The 14,463-nt window shown below is 45.5% G+C and overlaps 1 protein-coding gene across 2 annotated transcripts in view; it reads right to left on the minus strand.

Annotated features, from left to right (window-relative positions):
- Positions 1-14,463, minus strand: part of MOB2 (MOB kinase activator 2) — a 53,433-nt gene that overhangs the window by 20,129 nt on the left and 18,841 nt on the right. Inside the window, exon 1 of one of the 2 annotated variants that reach the window (XM_042884477.1) lies at positions 8,616-8,756. The exons of the other annotated variant lie outside the window; for it this stretch is intronic. Coding sequence (XP_042740411.1) covers positions 8,616-8,725 — 110 coding nt within the window. The 5' untranslated portion in view covers positions 8,726-8,756. Of the gene's footprint in view, positions 1-8,615; positions 8,757-14,463 lie in introns of those variants that run through there. 2 annotated transcript variants of the gene reach the window in all.

A 14,463-nucleotide genomic window follows, 5' to 3' on the forward strand; every position in this document is an offset into this window, starting at 1 on the left:
AGGCTGTGCTGGCTGCTGGGAATGGTGACAACAAATTCAGTAAAGTGTTAGATGCACAGCATGGGAAAAAGCTATAGCTTGTCTGCACTGCACACAAGTAATTTTGCATGCCTGCACCTGTGAACTTATTCTTAAAGTATTTGTGCTAGGACACATGTGCAGCTTGTTGCACCAAGACTCAGCTGTGAGGAGTTCATCAGTTAATGAACAGGTTGGGCAAAGAAAAATCAAGTGAAGGAGCAGCTCCACCTGAAATTCAGATCTACTGTATCAAGCTGGAAGAACTCATTGCTTACATTGTAAGTGATCTATAACATTTTTATTTGGAAGGATATTTAATTGCTAGAAGTTTCCATAGGTCACAGTCAGTTTTCAATGGCAGCTTTACAGATGAAGAATGGATTTTGACTTCTTTCTTTACGTAGAAGCAAGTTAATTCAGGAAATCCAACCTCTCCTGGCATAGCTCAGGTCTTGTGATAACAGAACAGTACCTTCTGACCTTAATACAAACTGTCTCATTAGAGGAAAAACAATTCCTAGCTAGAAGGCACAAACTGCATCTTCTTGCAGAGTAAGGGAAGAGTTGAAGGCAGAAGGAATTAAAGCGTTATCTTCATTAGCTAGCTTTCATTAATGAAGGATACGTACAAAACATCTGTTAATCCAGCCACTGGTTAATTTTTAAACTTGGCAGCAGAGTGATGCAATGCTGCCTGTTTGGTTTTGCCATCAGTAACACACAGCCTTTTCAGCATTTCCCCACAATGCTAAAACTTTATGTGCAATAGAAGACAACAAATCAATATATATATAAGCCCCATGGAATTACGGGTCAAAGAAAAGAATATGTGAATGACTGATAAAAATAGTAGGGTGAATATTTTAATTACTTGTACAGTTAGATGTACCACTGCTAATTAGCTCATGAGACAGCAGTGATTCCTGACCCTGACTTATTACTTTCCAGGATATTTTGAGGGAGAAGGAAAAGCTGAAGTAGAAGCACCTTTATAGACACGTACCGATCCATTGGCAACCACAAAGAAACAAGAACACATATTGAATCCTGCTGTGTCACCTTCAATGGCTTCCTGAAATATAAATTCATTCTTTCCATTAAATACTGAAAGTGCAGCCAAGGAATTGGTTAAGGAAGACGAGTCATTGCACATGCAAATGGCAAGCAGTACCTCTAACAGCCTGCATGAATTTACAGTTTCTCCATTCACACAAGCACAGACTAATAGCTGAAGTTCTTACCCAAAACACTGTGAAGATGTGCTTTTACAGTAGCCTTTCTAACCCAGCATCACACCTCAAATCAAGGGGTGGTTATGACCAACTCCCTTCAGACACAGCCTGCACAGCTCGTTTCAGCTCCTGGCAGCATTAGGCACATTGCAGTGGCTTTGTAAAGAGGTAACCATGCTGGATGGTGCACAGCTGTGTTAGTAGTTTCACTGCAAAGAAATTAAAGATGATGGCTAACGAGGGAGCAACTCTCTCAAGAGAGCAGTTTCCTATCATCACTGGCTGATTAGCTCTTAGTACTTATGTCCCTGCTTCAAAAATCAATAGGAATCCTTCTTAGAAAGCTTGTAACAGAAATCAGTTAACAGATTCATTAACTGAAGATGTAACCAGACACAAAGGCAGGCTCTGAATGTTGAAAAACAAGTATTTCACTTGAGACACTACAACTTCCCTTCATCCTCAAAGAGATGATCAGTACCCTAACTGGATTCCTTCCCTTTGCATGTTTGTTCTGAATAAAAAGGTAGTAGTGTTGTAACTGAGGATTTCATACAGCGAGGAACCACAGCAACCTACTTCCCAAACTTTCTTTCCCTCATCTTGCCAAATGCAAACTGCTGATTCTCAGCATATGCCTCTGTAAGTCTTTGGTGTTCTGAATCTGGGATACGTGGTCACATTGGAATCAATAGCAAGTCTGGTGAGCATCCAGCATGAGTGGAACTAACAAGGACATAGAGACATCTCTCTTGGCATTTCAGTGTTGAAGTCACCATGAAGAATCCCAAGCTGCCTTTCTTCATTATCTCCAACTCTCTATGGCCCACTGGGATTATTTTGTTTGGACGTGGAGCTGTTACAAGTTTTTTATGCTTCATCTCTATCTGCCTTCCTGAGGACAGACAGCTGCACTCACTGTTGATTCTTCCTTTTTTAAGAATATAAGGAATTGGAGACAGCCACAACGTTCCTTCCACCTGGGGAGCAGCTGCTACAGCCAATCCCTGTTGTCTGGGCAAAAGCACTTCTACGCTGGCTTCAGTGCCAGAAATAAATTAACTTGCAAAATTAGCAGAGCAGTATTTTCAGGTGAACCCAAACAACTTACCTCCAATGTTAATGGACTCCATTACTCCCGAAAAGCAGTTTTTCTTCAAAAAGGAAAGGGTTAACCTGTACACCCAATACCTTTCCAGAGACTATGTGCCGGCAGACCTAAAAAGCAAAGTTTCATCTTCTCTAGGAACTATTTGCCAAAGTCTTTGTTGAGATTCTGTTGAGCCCCAAAGCACCAGGGATTAAGAAAAAAAAGATTAGGAAGAACTTCTCAGCAAAATAAATGAATAAATAAATAAAAAATAAATGCTTTATCAACCTCAATTTCGGTGTAGTCACAGAAGAAGATATGATAGGAAATGAGACAGACTTTGCCTTACCGATTTAGGGAGATGACAACTACCACCAGCAAAATGTGCTCCTCACAGCACACCTCTTCAGCACAGATCATCAAGGGTCAAAAGAGAAAAGCTCTTCTGGGGTTTTTTTTCCCCCTGCTTTAAATCTACTCGGGGTGCACAGATGGCTTAAGATATCACAAAGTAGTGGATAAAAACTTCATGTGTGAAATACATTCTTTCTCCAGAAAGGGCAGTACCAGGAAAAAAATAGGCTATTATAACAGAAGCAGTAGACACAAACCAGGAATTGTAGTCAGCTCCCAGAAGGATGAATGCTGCACGCTCACACTGTGTGTGCATTTATATCTGAAATCGTCTTCCAGGCAGAAACAAGCAGTAGCTAAGAACATAGAGGAAATCTTACACTGAAACAGTCACATACCAAAGAAACACGATAAAAGAAGGGTGGATGATTCCAGAAGTTTCACATCACAATCCAATCTATTCTAAATTGTCCATAAGGAATGTCTAGAAGAATACAAGGAGGACACTCACGCTCTTAAAACAGAGGAAAACGCTGTTAATCCTCAGGCAGACGCCCATCCTAAACTAGGCTCTCAAGATACCTTGCAGGGTTATTTCAACACACAGAGGAATTTTAGCAGTCATCTCCCTCTGGCTATCAGTTCACCGGATGTAGAGCACGTAACCAAAATACGGCTCAATGTTGTGAAATACCTCTGAATGAAGAAAGACCAACTTCTTCATTAAGCTAGCACGCTGTATGTGGTTCATAAGGTTTCATAAACACACCAGGATCGTGACACTCCTGCAGTGCATACAAGCGAACAAACTGACAACTATCCCAAGGAATGGAGGCGTGCCGGCTGTGCAGGTCTGCTCAAGAGACACAGCCTCTTTCCAGAGTGCAGCTTCAAACTGAGCTCCAGGAGAGCAGGCTGTTGGATGCCTTCAACAGACGTATCAGACAGCTTGCAGTGGGGCTGTTTCAAACAAAACAAGATCAACTTTGCAGCCCCCACCAGAAGCAACTTCACTACCTGCACACACACAGGGAATTGCCTGCCCTGGCTGGGTGAATCCTCTGCAGCCTGCTCTGTCCTGGGCCAGGACATTCAGGTGAAAGAATGATCTCCAAAAGCCCATCCATGCTTTCAGACGCATGGAAGAGCTCCCCACAAAGCCCCATGGCCTAGTTACACCTTGCCAGAGCACAAGATGGTGCCGACCCACAGTGCCTTTTGTCCTTCCCAAGCAGCACAGCAAGATGTCACTGCACAAGAAAGAACTGTGGATGTCACTGCACAAGAAATCACCTCCTGTTACAGAAATATTCAGCGAGACACAGCAGGACAATTAGTGATGTCAGCTGCCCTGAACCATAAACATTTTGAACTATTTTGGTACAATGGAAAGTTGTGGGAGGGAGAAGGAACAAGCACAGGACAAAAATAGCTGACATGGTTTTGCCTACAAGCCCCTTCCCAGCACACTGCCTTCTCCATTCCTTCGCTTCTCCCTTCCCTCCTCCAATTTGTGCATTAATCAGATTGGGTAGTGTTAATTAGTTATAAATACCGTACATTGGACTAAATTGTTGAAAACAGTTTCAACCTGAAGTAGGATATAAGTGGATTTATTTTTATATTTGTTTTAATATTTGCTTCAGCCTTGTCGATAGGCACGTGCCACACATTTGGCTGTGTGAGCCGAGGCAGCGCCAGCAAACGCGCTCTGCTTCTACCCACCTGTATCCTGTTTCATGAACACGTTTAGGATGACTGCACGATCACTGACAAACAAAAGCCAATGTCAAAATTAAGCTGTTTTCTTTCTGATTTTGCTATGAATTAAGGAAGATAAGGGTTATTATTACCTTTTTTTCAATTTCAAAGCATTGGGTGTAAGAATATCTAAGTGCCATCCAAAATGCCAACGCAAGCTTGTCAATTCATCTATGATAGAATCATTTATCACAAGACAAATTGCTGCATTCTTGAGAAGTGACTGTAAGAATTCCACTTCATTAGTGCTGCCCACAGTAAGTATGCCTGCACAGAAAGAGCTTTGTTTTTTAGTTTGGTTTCCAAATCAATCCCTGCACATCACTGTAAGACAGAAGGCGCTCTCAGGAGAAAGGAGTTATCTATTCCCACACTCATCCTGGACTGCGTGCCCATACAAAAGGTACCATACTTCATCAGAAGCCATTAGACATTCTGTAGCCTGCATCACTAATCTTCTGCAACACCACATCCCCAGTTCTTCATCAACTATCCCAGAGGAACTAGGTTGCACTGGAGCTGGAAAGGATAAGCACTGACAATGAAGATGCGTGGTATTTCCTGAAATTCATCCACGCAGGACTTGCAGTGCTATAGCACAGCAAATGCTGCAGTTCTGAGCTGCACCTGAATCAGGATTCTGCCTCTGACACAGGCAGTGCAAACCATGTCCTCATGTCCCCACCCACAGCTCTGAGCAGCAGCTGCCAATTCACACGGCCAGCTCAGTTACCTGTGGGGACCAAGAAGGAGAGATGCCTCCTGCAGCTCAGCTTTTCCTTCCATTTCTGCTGTTCAAAGCCAGTAAACAGAACACTTCTGCATGGTCATCGGCAGTTTTTAAAAGTAGAACAATATCCAAGGTTTCTACATCGCTCTTTTTTTTCCCACCCCCCCATTTGTCCCTCCCTAGAGCCCCCAACTTGTAGGAAAAAACGCACACAGAAGCTGCACCCCTTCACCCCTTTTGGTGTTTTGTTCCTTCCCCCCTTTCCAACCACTGGCTAAAAAAAAATTACACACAGTTCATTACAGGAGAGGGGAAAAAATGAGATCAACGTATTTCAAAAAACATCTGAATTAAAATGAAAACCCTAATTAAGCACTGGGCTAAGGAACACGCAACTTCATCTCAGCTGTGCTGTGATTAATTTAAAAGGGGAGATGGCATTTTTCCAATGGTACTTTAATTTTTTTTTTATTTTTAAATCATTAGAAGCATGGAGTCTTGTTTCCACCCCTTAAACGTTAAACACAGTTTGCCAGCCTATATGATGAAAGATATTTGCATCTCCTAAGTTCTTCATAGTTGAATCACTAATAATTTACAAAATAACAAACCTAACAGTGGCTTTCATAAAAAATTAATGAGAAAGGCAGAGAGCACATCTGCTGCTATTGTTACGTCTTTTGCCCTTTCTGGTTCAGTTGTCTTTCCCCACACTCTTTTCAACACTTCTCAGGTGTTCACATTGGCTGCTGCTTCTCGTGAATGAATACCCTCTGTTTCTCTCCCAGAACCCATTTTTCCTTTGGCAGCTCTTACTCCTAGTGTGACGCAGGCACTACTTGGCAGCAGCAATCAGGAGGACCACAGCCTGCATCACCTAGCAGCGAGAACAGGAATACTGAAAGCTCCCAGAGAGCACGTTACTTACAGGTGCCCACAGCTCACTTAACTACTGTACACAGGGCTCGCTGCAGAGGAAAGCTGCACTGCTTCAGTGTCTTACAGGAGAACTGAGCCTTCTAATTACCAACCAGTAAATCCTCAGAGGGACAGAAGCAGGGAAGTCAGAGAGGAGCTGGGCCTCTGTCCCTTCTCAGGTGTGATGTTCTACAAGCGCTCGGTGGCCTGCAGAGGGATGGTGCGGTGTGTGGAGAGGTGACAGTGATGTTTCCCAGGACTAAAGCAGAGTAGGCTGTTCGTAACACCATACTACAGACAAGCAAGAAGTCTCTGATCTCATCCCCATATCATAATAAGGCCAGAGCAACACAAGAAAAGTAGCTTCACACAAAACTTCGCATTGGTTCATCTTCTGCACAGGCTACAGGAAACCCAGCGAGCAGCGTTTCAGACGGGTGGGCTCAGAAATGGTATTTGATTGCCCTGCACTTACTCTGAAATAGATGGCCAGCCATTCCAACAAGTGTAGGACTCATCTTACTTAACTCCATACACTTACAACATCTACGCCAACAAGAGTGCCAGGCCTCTTTACCAGCTGGAAATGCATCTCTGTATTCGGTCATGTTCAAGCATCCTGTTCTTTTCCACCAGCAATAAAGTGCACAAAGCTCAGCTGTAGATGCCTACATTCAAGAAATCCCTCCACAACTGGCACCACCAAGCCACCATTTTTAACCTAAACCAGGTCCCTCTTCTACCACTGTGGGGCTCCCACTTCAAGCACCTGATTTTTGCAGTAAGGACACTTTGGTGACTCGCTATTTACGTGGGCTCCTGGCCAGTTACTGGACTCCTCTGAGGTCTTAGCAGAATACAAGTTTGTATTTTTACAGAACAAAAACTGAAAAGCAAAATTAAACAACACACATAAGGTCACACATATATGCAAGAATAGAACCAAGAGAAGCAGTCTGGCATCTAATGAAAGATTTGTTACTTCACACTTCTAAACTCAATCAGGAGATAACTCGGAAGGAAAAGACATATTAAAGCACACAAAAGCCCCACAAAACATGAATCACCTCAATCCAGTCACAGTCACAGCAAGGCGTTGTTAATTCGAATCCAAAATACCTCAGGTGCAACAGCAGCTTTTTCCTGCTTCTTTCGCCATAGTTTTATAGCGTGTGCAGTAAAGAAACATCAAGAAGAAAAAGCAAATAAAGTTACGTGCACCTTCTGCACGTAGTCCAGTTGTAGGAGAAAGGAAGAGCTTTTGTTATGCTTTATGAAGAAGTGCTCACTGAACACACAGAAATCTGCCCTGCTGCTCAAGTCACAGGAAGTTACCTACGCTTTACGATAGACTGCCAGAGATGCTGAACAAAAGGCTTGGCACTACTTCCCTGCAGAGGCACCCATCTATTTACATCTGGGACTGCTGCCAACTGAGCAGCTCCCAAGAACTTCAAAAGGCTCCCGGCATGAATAGCAAGCTTCTGGCCAAGGGATTTTATGATATGACCAGCTGCGTAACACCATATTAAGTGGTGTTAACCCCCCCGAAAATACCAAGAATTGATGTTAGCCTTGTTAAACGCTGAGAAAGAAACCCGAGTTCCCTAAACTAACACTTTCTACAGGAAAGATTTTTTTTTTTATTTTTTGATTTTATTGCAGAAAAAGCGTGAGTGTAACACAGCACCTTCTTGAAAAGCAGCTCTGAGCGGTTCTTATCGAGCTGCCTGCGCCAGTGAACGTGCCTCATTTACACGGCAGCTCCATCCCAGCCTTAATAAACGGCTCCCCAAACCCGTCCGGGGAGAGAAGGCATGAGTCAGAGGAAGAGAGGGATAATGTTTCTGTTGACAAACATTTAACAATTGGCAACCAGTAGTAGGAACGGGGACAAATGAAAGCTTGCCAAATAAAGTTACGCTGGAGGAACAAGGCTCCTTTTTGGAGCAGCGCTGCCATTCTTCATCCAGCCGAGAAAATACCCAACCGCATTTAGCCAAAATAAAAAGCTGCAGTTGTTGAAGAGCAAGGCTACTAATCCTAATGTTTGCGGTGACGTTTTTCCCTGCAAACCAGGACGGGTTTGCACTCCTCCGAATCATATTACTGCGCTCTGTCCTCTGCCAAAGAGTCTGGTTTTGGTCTCGGCAGTCACACACGTCTCACTGTTCACAAAATTCCCGAGCCGCATGAGCAATTTTTTCCCCTCGTCTTACACGACATTCCTGCACCAGACATGCCAAAGCACGTGCGGAGCCTCGTTCAGACGCCTTAGCCGGGAGAACCAGGTCCTACGCCGCCTGCTTGCGGCTCTCGGGGAGCAGCGGCAGCCCCGGCGCGCGGCGCTACAGGCGGACACGCGTCTCCACGCGAGCGGCTACCGCCACTCCAACTTCCAGCCCGGCCGCCTCGCAGGACCCGGCGGAGCGGCACCTTGACCCCACAACGTGCGGCGCACGCCTCCCGCCGCCTTTCCTCCTCCCCGCGGCCGCCGAGCCCTCCTTACCGCAGCACCTTGCCCACCGCCTGCAGCACCATCTTGCAGCTCAGTCCGGCCTTGGGGCTCTGCGCGAGGACGGGCCGTTCGGCGGGCAGGCTGCACTGATCCCCGACCATGGTCCGGCGGAGCGGGGCGCCGCGCGGCACGGCTCGGCACGCCGCGGCCTCTCGCCGCTCACCCCGGTCGCGCCGCCCGCCCCGCCCGCCCCCGCCAATGGGCGGCTGCTCCGCCCGACCCGCCCCGCTCCGCCTCCCCAGCCGCTGCCTCGGCCCAGAGGTCCGCGGTGACACTCCAGCGGCAGTCGTACGCTTGCCGCGAGGTGGTGGACTCAGCGACCCTGGCGGTGTTCAAGGAAGATTTTGATTTTGTGGTTTAGTGAGAACTATTGGTGATTGGTGGATGGTTGGACTGAATGAGCTTGTAGGTCTTTTCCAACCCTGGTCATTCTGTGACCTTGGAGGTCATCTCCATCCCTCTCCCCAGCCATGGGGAGGAAAATCACTGCCTCATAGCTGTCTCTTGTCCAAGGAGACGAGTAAGAAAAGAGAACTGCATGGAGAGACAAGCAGGATTCCATTGCTGACTGCGAAATATCTGAAGTTGTCCAGCCAAGTTTACGGCGCACCGTGGGCTTTGCCACTACATACACCTGCAACACCAAATGCCCTGGAACAGTTCTGTTCATTTGCTGAACTGGCACCACCTGTAAGCAGAAGACCAACAGATGCCTCCAATTAAGTGCAGCGCACACAATGCCATTACTGCCATCAGCAGCCCAGCATCAGCTCTGCTTGCTCAGCTCAGCCAGGAGCACAGCTGCTGCTTGCACAAGGCCAAACTACAGCCACATGATGCAACTTGGAGAAATAGGTGCTACTCTGTCCCAAAGCACCAACACAGGCAGCAGTACTTTGCTGCCTTTCAGTCACACGTGCAGGCCAAGTGTCTGTGCCCCCACGAAGGAGGTATGTTCATTCCCACTGCCCAAGTGGCCTATCTAAGGCAGGTTTTAATGGCTTCACTGATAAGCACAGGAAGCCTGAAGCTCAGAGAACAAAGCTCAGCTTTCCACTCCACGATCCTGAGCTTCACAGAATCACAGAACAGCCATGGTTGGAAGGAACCTCAAAGATCATGAATCTCCAACCCCCCTACCACAGGCAGGGCCACCAACCTCCCCATTTAATACTAGACCAGGCTGCCCAGGGCCCCATCCAATCTGGCCTTGAACACCTGTAGGGACGGGGCATCCACAACCTCTGTGGGCAGCCTGTTCCGGCACCTCACCACTCTCTGTAAAGAACTTCCCCCTGACATCCAACCTAAATCTTCCCTCCCTCAACTTAAAACCATTTCCCCTTGTCCTGCAGTTATCTACCCTTTCAAAGAGTTAATTCCCCTCCTGTTTGTAGGCCCCCTTTAGGTACTGAAAGGCTGCAATGAGGTCACCCCGCAGCCTTCTTTTCTCCAGGCTGAACAAGCCCAGCTCCCTCAGCCTGTCTTCACAGGGGAGGTGCTCCAGTCCCCAATGTCTTCGTGGCCCTCCTCTGGACCTCTCCAACAGCTCTCAAGGAAGACAGAAGATTATCCAATCTTTGAAAAATCCAGTGCCCACCCAATCTTCTCCCACAGCAACACCAGCTTGTCACGGTAACACAGAAGGCAACGGTGCTGGCATACAGGGGGAGAACACCTGCCAAGAGGGAAGCTGCCACCTTTTTGGTCTCCAGTGAAATCTGCACAAAGAGAATTCTGTCTGTGAAAAAAACCATCCTAAAAACAAACCTGTGACATAAAGCAGCTTAAGTTTTAATGAAAGCCTGTCTCTCCAAAGTAAATTAAAGAAAAATCCAGAGGTCAAACCAAAATAAATACAGCCCTGTGGTGCTGTACTGGGAACGCTGGCCTCTGTGACTGCGGGCTGAGCACACGCTGCAGAGGTGGAGCTGTAATGATCTCACATGGGGGCCCGAGTTCAGGGACAGATGCTCTGCCATTAGGACCAAAAGACCAACTGAAAGCAAGTTTTTAAAGCTGCTATCTTCTCACTTTGACCTAGATAAATGACCCACTTCTCTGCTTTCCTGCCTTCTGCAAAGAACAGATACTTTCCATATATCCCCTTCCTAGCCCTTCCTCCACCTATCAGCTCCTCCATTCAAGAGGTACCCCTTTTGGGATCTGTTGTATTGATAGACTTTAAACAAGTTGTGGGGAAACCCAGAATCTCAAAGCCAATTTTAAATGCTTCAAAACAGTACAAATTAAACAAGGTTAGTGTAGGAAGCACAACTTAAGCACATATGCTTTGTTTATAAGGCATCAACATACAGTAATTTAAAACACGTGCAGCATGGATTCTGACTTTTCAGCAGGATTCAGAGCATACGTGCAGACAGAAATAGGTTTACTTGAAAGCCACTATCCAGAAAGAGCAATACTCTATCTAAAATCAGTGCATTTACTCAGACGCAACCACTGGTATGATCTCTATGTACACATCTTCCAAAGGGAGCATATCTACATTTCCTCAAGGGTGTGTCTTAAAGCTACCCAATATTCTGGCTATTTACATTCATCAGTAGCTGCTTTTTCATTTCCTTCCTCAACACCCCTGCCCATAGCAACTGCTGGGCCCAGACCTAGATACAAGTCAGGCTTCTGCAGCAGCAAAGAGCTTCCTAGACACCCCCTGCCCACCACCCAGGCTTCAAAGATCACCCAGAGTACACTAAAATCACAAAAGGAACATGTTACCAGAAACACCTGTGGGTACCAGCTGCTTCAACAGCGTAACAGCAGCACCGCCATCCAGCCCTGGTGAGCTGCTATGGACACACAACAAGAGCGCAGAACAGGGGGGGCAGAGCAGACGTTTCCCACCATTTACACATGAATACACATGCTCACAGCACACACGCACCCACGGGAAGTTTTCTGCACCCATCCCCAACGCTGTCAGGACCAGAAAGAGAGATCTTTGTGGTCAACGCCACTCAAACTTCCTGTTGTTAAAGCCTGAGCTGACGACCAAGTCAAGGAGTGGTATTTAGAAATGTTATGAATGACGTTTTGTATTTAACGTGATTTTATAAGCAACAGTTGCACAATTATATATTTATTCGCCCCTTTTAGGCTTCCATAAAAATTAAGCGTAAAGCAGCCACCACAATGATGTATATTAGTATCCAGAGGGCTGGCCTGAAAAGAAAGCACATTGCATCAACCCAGACAGGCAAACAATGTTGGGGGCGGGGGAGAAATCAGCCTTTTTTTTTGTTTGAAGCTTCTTTCTTCAGCACTATATATAACAAATGAGGCTTTCTAATGTCAGATTGTAAAGTCCTGTTTTAAATTAAAGTGAAATATATTGTGTGTTCCTGCATGACATAGTGTTTCAACATTGCTAGCTAATTAGTCCTTCTGTTGGACTTCAGTATGTCTTGCTAATACACAGCCAAGCACTCTACCCACTTACCTTGCATCCCCAGTACTCTGGAACCACTCAAAATTACCAATGAAAACATGCTATCCTCTAAGTAAGCAATATTTATACCAAGATTACATTTGCTCTCTGCTCTGTAATCCTCTCATAGCAGCAAAAACAGCACGAGAAGCTCTGCTCTGTACACACACAGACATCGATTTCAGTCTGCCTCCTGTCCAAAATCCGTATCAACTCAGTTTCAAAAGTAGTTTGGAGGTGGTCATAGCAGAAGGGAAATAGGACAAGATTTCGAGGGTGTACCTTCAGCTCCATTCTTGAGATAACAGCATGAGAAATGGCTCTTCCTGACCACACAGTGCTGCCTTATCACAGCGGCCACACACAGTTCAGAAAGCTTGTGCATAACAGATTGAGCTTAAGAGAAGCACATTTAGAAGTGCCATGGTGCCTACACCTGCTGCTTTACTGACAGCTCTGGTAACAAGGCAAGTCTGTGTCTCTCATTCTGCAAACACCACCTTTGGCCTTGACAATGGTGTGGGGATTTTTCCTGCAATAGGCAGAGAGGAAAAATGGCACACGATATTCTCACCTAATCTCTAATCTGAGGAAATTCAACCGCTGCAGCAAGAACACCGAACACCTCAAAGTAATGGTAAAGCTTCACCAGGAACCACCACAAGTTTATATGGTGGCATTTTGGAAAGGATGCACAAAACAAGAAGAACAGAGGGCTCAGATCAACAGAAATGCAACTATTAAAAAAAGTATGTACCAAACAGGGAAACCATGATCTCATGGGCATTGTATTTCTGGCACACGTGTAGGCACACCTATTGTTCTGAAATCCCTTCAGCCATCAAGTTTACCCAGGTTCATTAAGAAGCATACAAAGATGAGAGCTGAAGACATGAAAGCGTTGAAGGGAGCAGCATTAACAGCAGCTCAGCAGGAGACATCCAGCTTTGCCAGCACCGAACAAGGTCCCAAGAGCTATTAAGAAAGAATGCGATGCTCGTGCTCAGACCACACAGTGGAGACGTGATGCAAGATAAAGGACAGGGTGGATTTTTATCTTCTACATTCCAGCCAGCCCTCCTGAATTAGCCCCCCCCCCCCGAGTGACTGGGGCCACTCTGTTAAAGACACCACCAGGACACAATTCCTGAGCAGCTCTTCCAGGTAAGGTTGGAGCAAGCAGAATCCAAGTCGGTGACATGTCCTATCACAGCAAGTCCAGACCGTGGGCTGGAACATCACTGAAAAACTTAACCTTGTTATAAAAACAATTTATTTGTAAAATTTAAATATGTCAACCCTGGGCAAGTCTCAAGGTAAGTGCATTCTGCCTGAAGTTTCAGTGTTTTCATCAGGGAATGTTCTCAGCTTTCTGTACTAAGCTGATGCAGCCCATTGCATAGCACCCCATGTCGCTGATGCGTGAAGCAGTCCCTATCCTGTACCTTTGTTACACAGTTCATTCCAAAAACAACACCACAATGATACAACCATAAGAGACAGCTTTCCTCCTACTAGTTTGTGAGTCAATATGCTTGGCATGACTGTATAAAGGAAAAATGAAGTGGAAAATATTTGCAGATAAACAGCTCCAATCTATCACACTGACAAAACTACCTTCCAAACAGATGCAGTCTGCAAGGCAAAAGCCTAGCAATAACTCTGGGTGACACTGGAGGCAAGTGCCAGGCAAAATCTGTCTCAGAGAAGGAAATCTTTTTCTTTCAGTAGGGGGTAGAAGAGAAGGAAACACAAACAAGTGAAGGCGTGCCACTGGCCAATGCATTTGTCATTCTGGTTGCCCTTAAAGCTGTCTTTTGACACGCACCTCACAGATGAAGTCAGAGGCAGAAGTCTTATAAAACAGTACCTGTTGGTAGGCTGTATGAGGTGCTTACAGCATACTGTGGAAGGGTGATGGGCTTCATTTATAACATGGTAGTCACTACTGCTTCCTTCCTATAGATAACGAGAGTTTCATCCTTAATTTCACTGTTCACTTCATTTTCTTTCACTAATTTTGAAGCTTTAATCTGTGCTCCAGAGAAAGATGAGTGCAATGGGCATTCAATAAAGAAAAGCTAAAATGAAAGACTCCTGTTCCACTCCTTCTCTGCCCTGAATATGCTGGACCTTCAGTTTCCTACAGAAGAAAAACCTCTAAAACTTGGCTTAGATATTCTCCCTGGGGATAGTTAACACATTCAGAGCTACTTACTACACACATACAGAAGCCTCCCTGTAAGTTTTACAACACAACTACTATTTTCACAGCCTTATGGTAAATATGGCACTAAAAACAAAACCTTAATTGCAAATTGGCAGAGAACTCCAGACTAAGGAGTAGAAGGTGTAATCAGCACAGGAAAGGAGTGTATCTGTGTCAGC

This window comes from Lagopus leucura, unplaced genomic scaffold (assembly GCF_019238085.1).
Source record: "Lagopus leucura isolate 7727_CA_CO unplaced genomic scaffold, USGS_WTPT01 Super-Scaffold_100044, whole genome shotgun sequence".
Classification (NCBI taxonomy): domain Eukaryota; kingdom Metazoa; phylum Chordata; class Aves; order Galliformes; family Phasianidae; genus Lagopus; species Lagopus leucura.